Source organism: Colius striatus, chromosome 14 (genome assembly GCF_028858725.1).
Source record: "Colius striatus isolate bColStr4 chromosome 14, bColStr4.1.hap1, whole genome shotgun sequence".
In the NCBI taxonomy this organism is placed as follows: domain Eukaryota; kingdom Metazoa; phylum Chordata; class Aves; order Coliiformes; family Coliidae; genus Colius; species Colius striatus.
The window spans coordinates 11,891,012-11,904,776 of NC_084772.1; the positions used below are offsets into that span (position 1 = coordinate 11,891,012).

General features: G+C 41.3%; 2 protein-coding genes across 6 annotated transcripts in view; one reads left to right on the forward strand and one right to left on the reverse strand.

The window, feature by feature from the left end:
- ANKRD27 (ankyrin repeat domain 27) overlaps positions 1-7,585 on the reverse strand; it is a 38,592-nt gene extending 31,007 nt beyond the window's left edge. For 2 of the 5 annotated variants that reach the window (XM_062007871.1, XM_062007872.1), the window contains exon 1: positions 6,892-7,141. The gene's annotated coding sequence lies outside the window, so the exon portion shown is untranslated. Of the gene's footprint in view, positions 1-6,891; positions 7,142-7,395 lie in introns of those variants that run through there. The other 3 variants (XM_062007870.1, XM_062007869.1, XM_062007868.1) reach the window with 3 other exon arrangements.
- Positions 7,586-7,626: 41 nt separating this feature from the next.
- On the forward strand, positions 7,627-12,899 carry RGS9BP (regulator of G protein signaling 9 binding protein). The gene has a single exon (XM_062007873.1). It carries the CDS (start codon positions 8,171-8,173, stop codon positions 8,882-8,884), a length of 714 nt encoding a protein of 237 aa, XP_061863857.1. The 5' UTR covers positions 7,627-8,170; the 3' UTR covers positions 8,885-12,899.
- Positions 12,900-13,765: the final 866 nt, after the last annotated feature.

Below are 13,765 nucleotides of genomic sequence, written 5' to 3' on the forward strand. Positions count from 1 at the left end.
CACCAGTTACTGCTTAGACAACCTCAACTCAAGTTCAGTAGTGGCAGATAACTGTCTCAAGCAGAGTTTTCCTGTGCAGTTTCAGAAAAACATGGTTCATCTGCTTTCAAGATATACAATAAAATTAAGAGCTTCTATGAAAGAATAGTAATTCAGTATTCTTCATACTATGAAAGAATAGTAATTTAGTCCCAAAACAGTGTTCTTGGGACCACAGATGTGAAGTTTGCTAACACAAAGGAAAAAGTGTTTGCTCATTGACACCTTCTAAAGATTAGACAAGTTTAATAATTACAAGACTTCAAACCTGGAAAAAGTGCAGCTTTGCACAAGCGCTGTCCTACCACAGTGCCTGAGTAAACAGGATGACCATCAGTATCATAGCTGATGACTGCTTTAAGCACTTCCTGACAGGTAGTTACAATCCATGTTCAAACTGTTGACTTCCTCAGCCCATGGCCGAGGCAACTAGAAAAGACAACACAAGGCAACTAGTAGGTCTGCTGCAGGAACAGAACTACCTCATGACCAATCCACAGAACTTCAGAGCTAAGACAGACCTTAATAAGTAGGACTAGTTAACTACAAAAAAACCTGTCTGCTGAACAGCTAGGTCAAAATCCCAAGATCTTAACTGACTGTAGCTTATAGTTCAAGAAATACATAAAATAATTTGTCACTGATTCCTAAGGAGAATCAAGGAGAACTGTACATAGACATGTGCAGCCTGCAAAGTAGTCTGCCACAGCAGGACTTATTTTGGAGCTCTACATCCTTTTTAGGTGCTGCACTTCAGACATGAACTGACTAGAGAGGAATCTGAAGAAAGGCAACAGAGTCTTTACAGTAGAATTCAAAACACAAAATGCAGTGATGTTCATGCTGAAGAAACTGCATGGAACAGGTAAAAAAAAAATTTCCCCCAGATTTTCCACATCTGTAAAAGAAGTAGGCCTTAGCTGAACAAAATAGGCTCAGATTATAGATGAAGAACACCTTTCAGAAAAGAACACATGTTTTAGATTGCATGGCAAAGCTATCAAGTCTCTCAAGTTGTAAATCTTTAAGAATCTGTTACACAAACTTCTAGTAGGTGATAATACCCATAATGAAGCAAGGAGGCTAGAACACATGGTCTCTCAAGGAACTTTCCAAATCAAGTTTTTATTAACGCAGTGGCATCTTCATCTGCCACTTTATTTGGTGAATTCATGCCAAGCATCTGGTGAGCAATAGATGAGATTTCTATGACCCTCCCACAAGACAGTAATTCCCACATACTGTTAAGGAAAAGAGCACATTGGCACAGGAAGTCGGACAATAAAGCATGAGACTGTAGAGACAAGACTGTGGGGCACAAGTGTTGCCAAATGCTATAATGCCACTTTCTCAGCTTAACCTGTCTAAGTCAAAACAGTTCTTCCTGCAACAGGAAGGAAGGGAAAAGAATAAATTCCACAAATGCTTCTCTAAACCTGCATCTCACCATCAAAAAAAGCCCCACCAAATAATGGATAAGCTCTGACTAGAATGGAATTTTAAAAACCATGTAATTCCCTTAGAAAAGGGAAGGAAGAGATTTATGGGAGGGAGAGCTCCCACAGAAAACTTGAGCTTATAAACCTTGCTGTCTATGACTGATGTAGCTCTTTAATCATGGCTTACACCTGAAAACAGTAAACCACAAACAACTAGACCACTTTAAGAATCATTTCAGTTGACAGATCAAAACAGGAAGAGCTTGAAATTATAATCTTCAGTTCCTGGTTCATGAGTTACACATCACAAATAACTAGTTTTAAAATACTTAGTAGCAGCCCTGTAGATTCCCTTACTACTGAACTGACAGCTGAATCATGCTTGAGAGCTCTAGTAAGAAGTGAAAAAAAAATTGCATTCAAATACTGAGTTCTGGCATTTTAGCTACTGTAACACAACTAAGATGCTATTAACATGATGTACCCTAATAAGAAAACTAAGGCTTCTCTTTCACTTGGGTATGTTGCTCACTTTGAGCAGTAACAGATCAAACTGCACTGTTCACCATATTCATGTTCCTACACAGCAGGAAATCACCACCACTAGCCAAATGGGTACTGTTTTGAGACTCACAAATCTGAACTTCCTTCCCTTTTTTTTCTCCCTTACCCTCGCACCTGCTCAGTGCTACAATATTCAGCTATGACAGCTATTGATCATAGTTACAAAAATGAACGGATGGAATGCTTCAACTGAAACAGTGAAGTTACTATATTTACTTTTATGTCCTTCAACTATCCAGAGCATTCTTCAGATAGACATGTAGATGTATAAACCATCTACAATTTAAGTAACTACAGAAAAACAAAGTAGATGAAGTCTACAGAATCAAGATGGTACATTAAAGTTTCCCCAAATTTTGGCTCAGGCATTTGAGATGAAGGCAATTTCTTTCCACCTCAAAAGCTAAATGCATCTGAAAATACTAGCTAATGCAGTGTTGCAATTCTAGGAATGCATTAGAATGCTCCACTGAGAGTTTGTTGGCTGAACACAATGTCCATCTAATTTAACAGTGATCGGGGAAGGGGGGGGGGGGGGGGGAGATGCAGCAGCAAAGGGGAATGCTTTTTTTTCTTCTACTTGCACCTTGGACAGCTTTAGATTTACTAAGAAAGGAGGAAATGTAGAAAGCCTTATAAGCATTAAACAGTTCTAGTAATGCATAACAAAGCCCACTACAGACCAAAAGAAGCCATATCTGGTGTGAAGTTCACATTAAATTATATCGTGCTGTAAAGTAAAGCAACACACAAGCACTAATGTTACATAAAAGGTTTATATACAATCACTTGAGTGTGTGGATTCATATCTGTTAACATAAATAGCTCAAATTGCTGGAAAAAACATAAGCTAAATTATCAGATAACTATTATGGTATTGTTTAAAAAAAAAGTGTACCATAACCTTACAGAAGCCAAATTCTTTCTAGATTAAGAGCAAAGCGTTAATTCTAATAATACAACTGTACAAGAGACAGCTGAAGCAAAACAAGTGACTATTTTCTCCAAAACACTCGAAATGAAGTCTTATGACCTTCGGTAATGAAAACAATGAATAATATTATTCATCTATGATCATTTATTTTGTCATTGATAGTGTTTTCCTTTAGAGATGGAGTCAGGTACCTTTCACAGACCTATCAGGTTTCAGTTCCTTTTAAGAATCATTCTGAAATTTAGGCAAACAGCCATTAAAGTAGAAAATACTCTATTTGCATTGTTACTTGGCTGTTACGTCGTGTCCATATTCAAGTTATACAACTATTTACTCAATTCTTAGGCATGTCATCTTCTAATAGTGATACAGCAGTACATTCAAAGACCTAAAAAAACCCCTGCAGAGATAATGTCTTTCATAATAAAATTAGGGATTCTGTATATAAACACTTTTAACTCAATGTTGAACAGCAGAAGATTTTGTACTTTCACCAAGGCATATTAATAATAGTTTGGGAGAGCAAAGATAGTAAAACAGATACCAAAATCAGTAAAATTAACCTAGTTCGATAACCAGAAGTCTCTCCAGAAGACTGTTAGGATATTACACTGGGATACTAACATGAAGTACATCAGTGATCTCTTCACCAAAGTCCAGCTACAAAGAGGCAGAATGCCACGTTCTGCAAAAACCTTCAACACTAGATTCATTACCATATAATGTTCAAGAACATAAGAAGCACACATTAATTCAATTTTACTTGTATAATACTGTGAAGTTTCACATGACAATTTCATCTTAGTTTGCAGACTCCAAAACAGTTAACAATGAAAGCTTGGTAAACCAGTAACTAGCATACCACTTTCTGAAACGCTCAAAATGACACCTGAAGCAGCAATTTATTCCTCAACTGAAAGATCTTAACCTCAGTAGTAGACAGACACTTCTGCTAGATTTTGCAGGTGTATTTATAACAGTAGCAAACTACAGGGCTCTGCAGAAAAATAGGGAAGCAATTGTTCTCCAGATTAATTTTTTAAGTACTACTTTTACCCTCCTCTGCAAGAGCACCACTTGTTAGCATGAACAGTCAAAGCTAAGCATATCTTAAAGCACTTAAGCAAATAGGAATCTAACCATGGAACTAAATTAGTCTCAGTCCACTGTTTTACTTCAAGGCAAAGGTTACAATCTGGACTTCAGTCACTTAAGCATTCACTTAAAAATAAAACCAAAAATCCCTTCTCTGTTTGAGCACCCAAGAAACTTAACTGCCTACTCTAAAGGCATGAGCACTGAGCATCTCATGAAAGAGATCTGAGATCCCCCAGCACATCCTGCTCATCCTCAGGCAGCAAAGGAGGAAACAACCTACTTGGGTACCCCTTTCAGATGCAGCTTGTATTGGTTTCTGTGAAACTGAAGTAGGTCAGAATAACAACTCTGAATTATCAGAGTGAGGAATTCACCTTAGTCGGTTGAAGGCTTCCTAGCAACCAGGGAAAATTAAGTTTTCCCATCCCAGAACATCAGTCTGGGAACGATGGAACAGAGTCTGGAAAGGAGGGCTCAGCAGCATTCCAGGAAGAGGCTGGTTTCTCTCAGCTTCTCCTCTTCAGACACACACTTCGTTCAGGGAAGGGTTAAGAACTGGCACAGGATCTCAGGATTTCGGCTTCATCTCTGCCCAATACACCCCAAGCCCTTTCTAGGCCTAAGAAGTCTGGCTCTTCTACCACTGACTGCTCCCATCCTTCTCAGACAGGCCTATCCCAGAGACTCTACGGCACCTGCCAGCAATAGGGACGTACTGTGGCAGATAAGTTTGTATCAGTTCCTCAGGTTAGCTTTTCATTCTGAACCCCACCTCACAAACACTGAAACCAAGCCATTAAGTATTTTAACAGTGTATTGGCATCCCAATTTTATGTGGACTCATTCTTGCTTGTCTCAGACCTGAAGACAAAGAACATACTGGCTTAATTCTTCGGTTACCTATTTCTTTCCTCCTGAAAAAGTACATTTTAATATGAGAGGCTCCTTCTTGAACAGACAATTTTCGCACTTTTATCTGGCTGCTTCCATTGATTTTTGAGATAATCTTACGTGTCATTAGCCACATTCTCTTCGTCATTCTTTGGCTTATCACTATAAAAGCTGCATTAAACTGTGAGATGGAGAACCCTGAGCCATTCATGAGCGAGTCCTGGAATGGATTGCGGAGAGTGCTGGTCAGTGAACCACAATAACAAGGAATACTTAGAGCAAAAACATAAATAGAAATTACAAGGTTACAAAAATAGCTTCTCAAGCAAGGATGCTTCCTCCAGACAAAAATAGAAAGAATATGGTCATTAAAATCTACTGCAAGAAAGCCTTTCCACAGAATCAGAAAATAAATTTCCCTTACTACTTATTATGCTGCTTCCTAAATAACTCCTAAGGACTTTTACACTTCACCCTAGTACTTTTTCCAGAATAACATTTCAGCAGCTTGTTTGAAAGTGGTATCAAGATTAGGATTTTCAGAACATTATGCCTGCCTAACAAACTACTGAATTTTAAGTTTCCACAATCTACCTGAATTGGATAACTACATGCAGTTGAACTTAGCTTAGAACTAGTCTAAACAATAGACACTTTCTTCCCACAGTACATACCTGAAGATGTATTTAGGCACTATTCAATACAGATTATAACTACTGACACCTTCAGGTTTAAGTAGTCACATGTTCCTGACAATATCCCCCCCCTCTTCTTTTCATCTACCTTCAGAGAAGTAGATTCAAGAATCTGATGTGACACAATAAACAGTAACTTTATTGATATATGGCACACTTCAAACACAGCTACTGTACACACACACACAAATATGCATAATTTACTTAGCAATAAGATTAACACATTTAAGTCACACAGGGCTCCACATTCAAACCCAGAGATAATCCTTTTTCCACCTGACAATGATTAAGCAATTACAAGACTTCACTTACAGTCAGTTCAAAATCATCCTGTGTTTCCTTATTCCTACAAGGAAAGAGGCACTATGGATTCACTTCTTCTAGGCTACCAATATACAAATTAGCTGAGAGCTACTCAGTTTACTCTGCAGTAATTTGGCAATCTACAGAAGTTCAAAGGTAGTTTCTTCCATAGCCAGCAATCTGCAGCAGAAGCTACGTGTGTCTTAGAATTAGGGATAAAATTAAGGCAGAACAACAAAAAACAATCTGTGTATTCCAAGCTGTCGAGATACAGAAAAATGAATATAGTGTAGATAAAACTCTCCAGGCTCAGCTCTGCATCAGAAAGCCAGTCTGCTTGGACTCTACTCCTGATAGCTAATTACTCATAGCACACACTGTGCTACAGTGGTGGCATGATAAGGGAGTCATACTCCCCCTTCTCATGAGACTATGTTTTCTCATTTTCAAGTTGCTATAGCATCAGAAAACCACTCTGTTAGCCACAAACATTGAGACATACGTAACAGCATATACTACAAGCAAGTACTCCCGAAGCCCACTTTGGCAAAGATGCATCCCATCCTAGAAACAAGATTTAGTGAACTACTTAGCGCTCAACATCAATTCCGTTCTTCTAGAAGGTTCAGATCTACATGTAAACACAGTCCAGTGTTCATCACTGGACATCATATTGTACTTCAGCTCATTTACAAGGGTAGTCAGTGAAGCATCATTTCTGCTACTAAGGAACCAGTGCACTCTCTAACGTATCATTGCCCAGCTTAAACTAACTGGATCACACAACAGTACTTCCCGATGGCTTTAAACACCCCGCGCACACGACGAGATCGACATAAGCTCCCTCTCCCAGCACTACCTTGGAATGCCTGTGACACTCCGGGACAACCTACACCCTCAAACCTGGTAGGAAACCGATGACACCGACCTCGCGTGAATAGCCGAGGTGGCTGGGGTTAAACCAAGTTCAACAACGTATCACACGTCTCTGTCGCTTTACCGCCGGGACGGAAGGCAGGTGCAAGCGAGACCGCGGACACTAGCAAGGGCTGTCCGTTGCTGCGGCCGGAGATGCCCGAACGGCAGTGGCCACGGCCTCACCGCGCGGCCTGACCCCGCCGGCGCCGCAGGCCCCGTCGCCCCGCGCGGGCTGGTCGCTCCGCGGCTTCGGGCCGTGAGCAGGCCGCGGCCCGGCACCGCCCCCGCCCGCAACCCAGGCCGCGGCCCCACCGCACAGCACGCGAGGGTGTGCGTGCCCTGCGCCCTCCGCGTCACGGAAGGGAGGGACGGCACGGCCGGGGCCGCCCCGCGCGACGGCACGGGATGGGACGGGCAGTGCGGGTCCCGCGGCCGCGCTCCCTTGGACTCTACGGGAAGCTGTCCTCCTGGCGAGGAGCGAGCCGGGGACGCCCGGAGCAGGAGCGCTACTTACACCAACAACATTGTTCCCCTTCCTCCCCGTCCGCAGAGCCGCTGGCGGCCCGCCTCCCCCAACCGCTCCGCGCCTCAAGCCAAGCCCTACCGGGATCTAGGGCGGGCCCAGCACGACGGCAGCGCCGCACGAAGCCAATGGCCGGGCACCGGCGGGGAGCGAGCAAGGAGCCAGACAGTCGCTGCGAGGTCACAGCTTGCGGAGGCGGGGCCTTGCGAGAGCTTATAGGGCCGGACCGGGCCGCGCCCGGGAGGCCGCGGGCGCTCCCTGCGCGGCGCCATGTGACTGCGCGGGCGCTCAGCTGGGACGAGTTACATACGAGTGGTTGTGGCCGGCGCGGACAGACAGCTTCCCGATTGTCCCACCTGAAAACGTCAGCCTTCGCTGGTTTATTCTTCTTCTTCCTCGGTGTTTGGCACTTTTCAAAAAGCGGCGCCCGATCGTGGGAAGCCTCATCTGCCGTTCAGCGCGGTGCGGGATGAGCCGCCCCGGTTCTCCTGTGCGGTGGCCGTAGCAGAAGGGTGAGCGATGCTGCCCCCTCCCCGGGGCTTCCTCCAGCCTGCCCGGGCTCCCGGAGCCGTCGGCGCCGCCTCATCAGCCGCTGGGGACGCGACGTGGGTGAAAAGGTGCTGAATGCATGCGCGACCTGAAGCTACTGCTTGCCATGTGTGGCCGTAGCCTCTGGCTTTGCCAGCTGCCTGGTCCCGGTACCAGGTAATCGGGGAGGCGCAGCAGCAGACCAGCGGGGACGTTGCTCCGCGCCACCGGCAGGATCATGGTGAAGGAGGAGTGCAAAGCACTGCTGGACGCGCTCAACAAGGTGACCGCCTGCTACCGGCACATGGTGCTGACCATCGGCGGCACCTCGGACTCCCAGAACCTACGGGAGGAGCTCAAGAAAACGCGGCAAAAAGCCCAGGAGCTAGCGGTGGCCAACAGGAACAAGCTCACCACGGTCCTGAAGGACAAAACCGTTAGTAAGGAAGATAAAGCCGAGTTCGAAAGGCTATGGGTGATTTTCTCCACGTGCCTAGAGATCCTGGAGATCGACATGAGGAGAGCCCTGGAGCTGGGCCACGAGTTTCCACTAAATGTCCCCAAAAAGCACCTGATCCAGACAGGAATGAGTGGGGGAACCTCTGGCGTGGCTGCCAGGGCGATGAGCGTCCAAAACATGAAATATGAGGCTGAGCACAACATCGACGTTGTGGATTTGAAAGACCTTGAGAACGAAATCAACCAGGTAGGAGAGATGATGTACGAGATGGAAATGAAGGTCAATGTCCCCCAGTGGACAGTAGAGGCTAAGCAAGACCCAGGGGCTGAACTAAAATCCACCATCAGCGTGGGCGCTTCTTCTATTGGCATGATCTCAGTGGAGGAAAATAAATCCTTCTGCGACATCAACAAGGTTCTAGCTGGGATTATTTTCTCTGCTGTGCTCATTATCGCTATTGTCCTGGCAGTGTGTGTGGTGAAACTCTCATAGGGCGGTGCAGCCTCTGACCAAGAGCAACCTCCCTCCCATCAGTCTCGGGAGCATTTCACACATCACATTTAATTTCTAAATGTGTCACTTGGATGAGCTGAGCATTTAAACCTAGCACTTGAAAAAGGAAAACGTTTGCCTCTCCATATCTTAAAATGCACGGTTTGTTTCTTCTTTATTTTTGAAGAAGAGAGATGCAGATCAGCCTGCAGAATAGGATGTCTTCATCTGCTGGTCTTGTAATGGTTAACTATGAAATATCAGGGTATTATCACTACTGGCTGTAACTCGGATTTGTCTGCTATTAATAGATCAGTATTCTCAGAAGCCTGGATTTCTTGTTCTTGAATAGGCTCAGATGTTTGCTGCTGGTCACTGTTTACAGTATTTAACACAAACTTGGAGGCTAAAAAAGGCGTTTTGTCCACAAAGTGAACAGAATACCTTTTTTTCTTTGTCCATCCAGTACACAAACTATTATTTCTGTGGAGGAAAGGGGGAAGGATAAAAACCCCAATAAAAGAATGTGAACACCCTCTATTTTAGGTAAGTTAATGGCTGGGGAGGGAAGAGGTGTGGAGGAGGATCGAGAAAACAGAACAAGCAATGTTTGAGACCAAATACTGTTTGTTGATTTAGGCTGGATCATACAGAACCCAGTTGCATGGGTTGGCAAAGCATCTGTGAACGACTAATTGCTTTCCAAATCCACAGAGAAAACACAGAGTTGCATGTTCAGAAAAACGCTAGCAAGCCTCATAGTTCTCATCCACATTTACTATGATTTTGTCTTCCCCTGCAGAAAGACTGACTTTTGCCACTGGTTCAAATTTTTCTTTCTACAGAAAAGCAAACAGTTTGTGCTTCACAATTGACTATGACAATAAGAGCACTGAATCTACCCATTGCAGAAGCAGTAATTTTTGAAAATAATATTTTCATTTTAGCAAATAGAAATAATGTTGAGTTAAAGCAGACCTAATAGTCCAAAGACACCCCCTATCATGTTTACAGGCAGGGACTGATGCTTACGTATATACAGTCACGTTTCTGCAAGCTCCCGAATTCTTTGCAGAAATCCAGAGAAAGATAAAATGTGTCTTGGTTTCATGTCTCATTCATGTCTCATGAATCAGCTGGGAAACGGGAAACCTGTAGGATTGGTCCAATTTCAGGAGGTAAATGCAAGTGACATAAAACTTTCCAGTGCTTCTCTATAAAATTGTCAACTTGTAACGCTAAAGCTGGGAGGACAGACATTAAGTTTGCAGAAAAGTTCTATAATGGTTTGTAAAAGGATTTATGTATTGTGGTACTTAAAATGTAACTTATGGAAATGTCATCTGTTTCTGTGAACACACACTACCTGTTTGAGAATGCTTGGTGCATACTTTATCATGCCATAAGTATACGAGGCACTCCACAGGCAAATAAAAAGACTAATGTTGGGGGTTTAGTAAGTTAGTATTCTTCTGAATTGATTACTATAAACACACTATCAAAACGTAACAATCAGGTATGTTTTGTGAAGTTGCTAGAAATCGTTTTCATGCATGTTAAATAAAATTATGTTGACAATACAAACATGGTATTTTTGAGTTAAGAGCTAAACATACTTCAAAAAACTGCAGCAAGGAGTTTATTCTTCAAAACTTACGATAAAATGGATTTGGGGAGGGGAAAAAAAGTGTAAATCTGGGTACTTGTAGGTGAGAAAAAAAATAATGTGGGTGAGGAAAAATATTAAGTGGAGGCCTGAATTAAAGGCTATAGACTATCATTACACTGAAGGATAATGCGAGTTCTGCGCATTGATTCAGTCCAGCTCTGCTCTTGTGGGAATTCAGAGTTTTGTAAGATGACTCCACATTCCCTTCTATTGCATTTCACTCATTCCATAGAATGTGTTTTATACATGGCAAATCTAAGTTCACAGAGATCCCCAGCAGAATTCTAAAGTCGAGCCTGTATTTATCAGTGCTACCGTTTCAGTCTGTCTAGACAAGGTGTAATTGCTGTGTGTTGATTTAAATGAGAAGAGCTCCTTCAAAATCATATTGAATAAACATATTTATGGAAAATACACCAAAAGCTGCAGGAGAATGTACATATTTGGATTACTACCACTAGTCACTAAGAACTTGTGGTTATTTTCACTCTTTGCACTCTCCTTTTACTTAGTTCACAGGAAGGTGAGTAAGAAGTTGGACTCCACTGTGCTTCTTGAAAACTCCACAGTCCTTTTCAAATTGTATCGTTTAACCACATTATGAACACCCAAGTAGTGTGGGTCTGGTTTCTGGTGGATAAGGAAACAGTAACACTTAGAGCACTGATTATCTTGTATCCTCATGTAGGTATACTGTTTATCCATGCTTAGTTGTGTAGAAGAATTTTTAAGGATAGCTAATCTAATCTTCCAAAGGAAGCCTCAATGAGTCAGATAATTGTAAATTTTCAGTGTGTTGCATTTTTTTTAATTTGGATTTTTGTTTACAGGATTCAAAGAGTTAATAGCCTATAATTACATAAGCCTTGCTTCATTATGAATATGCACAAAATTAGTATTTCAAGTATCGGACCTTGAAAAAAATTATGTATTTTCAAATCTTAAGACAGAGCTTTCTGGAGATTTATTCATCATTAGTTTGTTCCTAAAAATATCTACAATCTTATATTTCAGCTATCTGAAATTAACAGATTAAGCAGAATTCTAACAGAGGATTGGCACCATCTAAGTGGATAATGTTCCTACTGTTAATTTCCTACACTTGATACAAGTGTATGCTTAATGTGACACGACTTCAGGCACCACAGACCCCAAAATGAAAACAATATGAAACCACGAATGTCCAAAAGTACTGATGCTTATTTGAAATTAAGAAATAAAGAAGTGTTGTGTATTTGCAGTCTTCATTTTTATCCCCCATAGTAATGCAACTGTAAGGAGACTGGAAATGCTATTTTTATAAATGAAAAATGGGAAATTAAACTTCAAAATACTCTAAATAGCATGATGAAAATACAAATACTGTCATGCTGCTCAACAAATGGGAACGTTACTGTGTTTTCAGTGCAAAAGATGGTCATTGCTTAATTTCAATGTTGTTCTACTTCAGTTCTTTTGTCATCATTCACAGGTTATAGATATGAAATTTGCTGTATAGTAAAACTTTATTCTTGACTTGAATTATACTGGTTTTGCCTGTGCATGGGTGGTATTTTCTACACTTTGAATAAATTCAAACTTGTTACTGTCACTATTTATTTAACTTAAAATAAAGTACAGTCTTAAAACTTACTGCTTTAGCTTGCAACAGTAATTACACCCAAACAAAACCTGGAATATTAATACAGCTTGTCAGTAAGCTCCTCTAAACAAGAAGTTCCTATTTCAACCACAAGAATAAAAGTAACATCTAGGCCCTCCCAGTACAACTTTCTTTACATAAATGCACCCTTCATCAAGCTCTTGAAGTTGAATATAGTGTTCTATCTAAATTTATACTGCAAGGGAATTAGCAGTATGAAAAGTCAAATCTGTGCCTTGGGAAATGTCTACAATAACATTAGGCTAACAGGGACAACACCTTCAGCAATTCCATGGGGGTCAGTAAAGTATGAAACCACCCGCTTGAGCAACTGAAAACTAGGGAACATACTGGACTACACTGAAGCATTAGATCCTCATTGTACCTCACACTGTGCTAGAATCCAAATTTGCCCCCTTTCAGGTGGCAAAGCTTCTACTTTAGCAACAGACATACAACCTATGGAGTGTGAAATTCGATAGCAACAAAATTTTGGTCCTGTGGTATTGACAGGCAACAATCATCAACAGTTATACCAAACTATCAGAACTCAGTCTTCAATGCAGCAATTTTAACTTTATTTCAGGATTTCCAGTCCATCACCATAAAAATCCTCTGCACTGTTTTGTAATTTACTAACAAAATGAACACAGAACCACAATTAAAGTGATTCTCCTTACATTGCAGACAATATAACATCAAATTTCAGTGTTACGAATATGAAATAAAATCAGTTTCAAAATTCTTCATGTAAATATGATTTTTTTTTACATGGATGCAACTATCTAAAAATGGACTAAATTACTGATGTAATTAGCTTTTGGAGTGAAAATTAAACACGTGCTTATTGTTTGTGGTCTGAAAGGATTGGTTCTTTTCCTTCTTTCACGAGGTTTGTGTTACTGATGTACATCTTCAAGAAGTACCGTTAATATAAGAGCTAGTGGAACTCCTAGTCAACATATTTACCCTTCACAGATTTTCATTATGTAAAAAGTCATCCAGTAAGACCAGTGGATTACAGATCTCTAAGTGCTTTCTCTCAATACGATTACGTAAGTCTTTTAATGCAGGAAATGATCTGGACAAAATAGTAGTCTACATGTGAGCAACATTTGCTATGGAAAGCATACAATAAAAGTGAAATTAGTAAAGAATGTCTTTCATATAAAATGATTTGCACTTGTTGAGGGAAGGACAAGGAAGGAGATGAATGTATGCAGTAAATATGTCTTCACCTGATGTTAGCAAAGTATGCTTTTTGTTAAATATGACAGAACAGCATCACAACATTAAACTCTTATCTTCTTTGTAAGAAGGTAGTATCTTATATCCAGTGGGACAAAGAATATAAAATATCCCTCTGTGGAACTGACCACCCATTCTCTGATTAACTCAGGACAGAATAAGAGTAAAAACATTTTTAGTTTTTACATGTTGATAGTAATTTTACAAAAGACAACCCTTTTCTCTCTGTTTCACACTGTAACAGACTTTCTATTGGAAGAAGGGGGTCCCAGAAGGGTGGATTCTGTTATCCAGCCGACAGCTTGCTGCTGCAGTGCTGTGA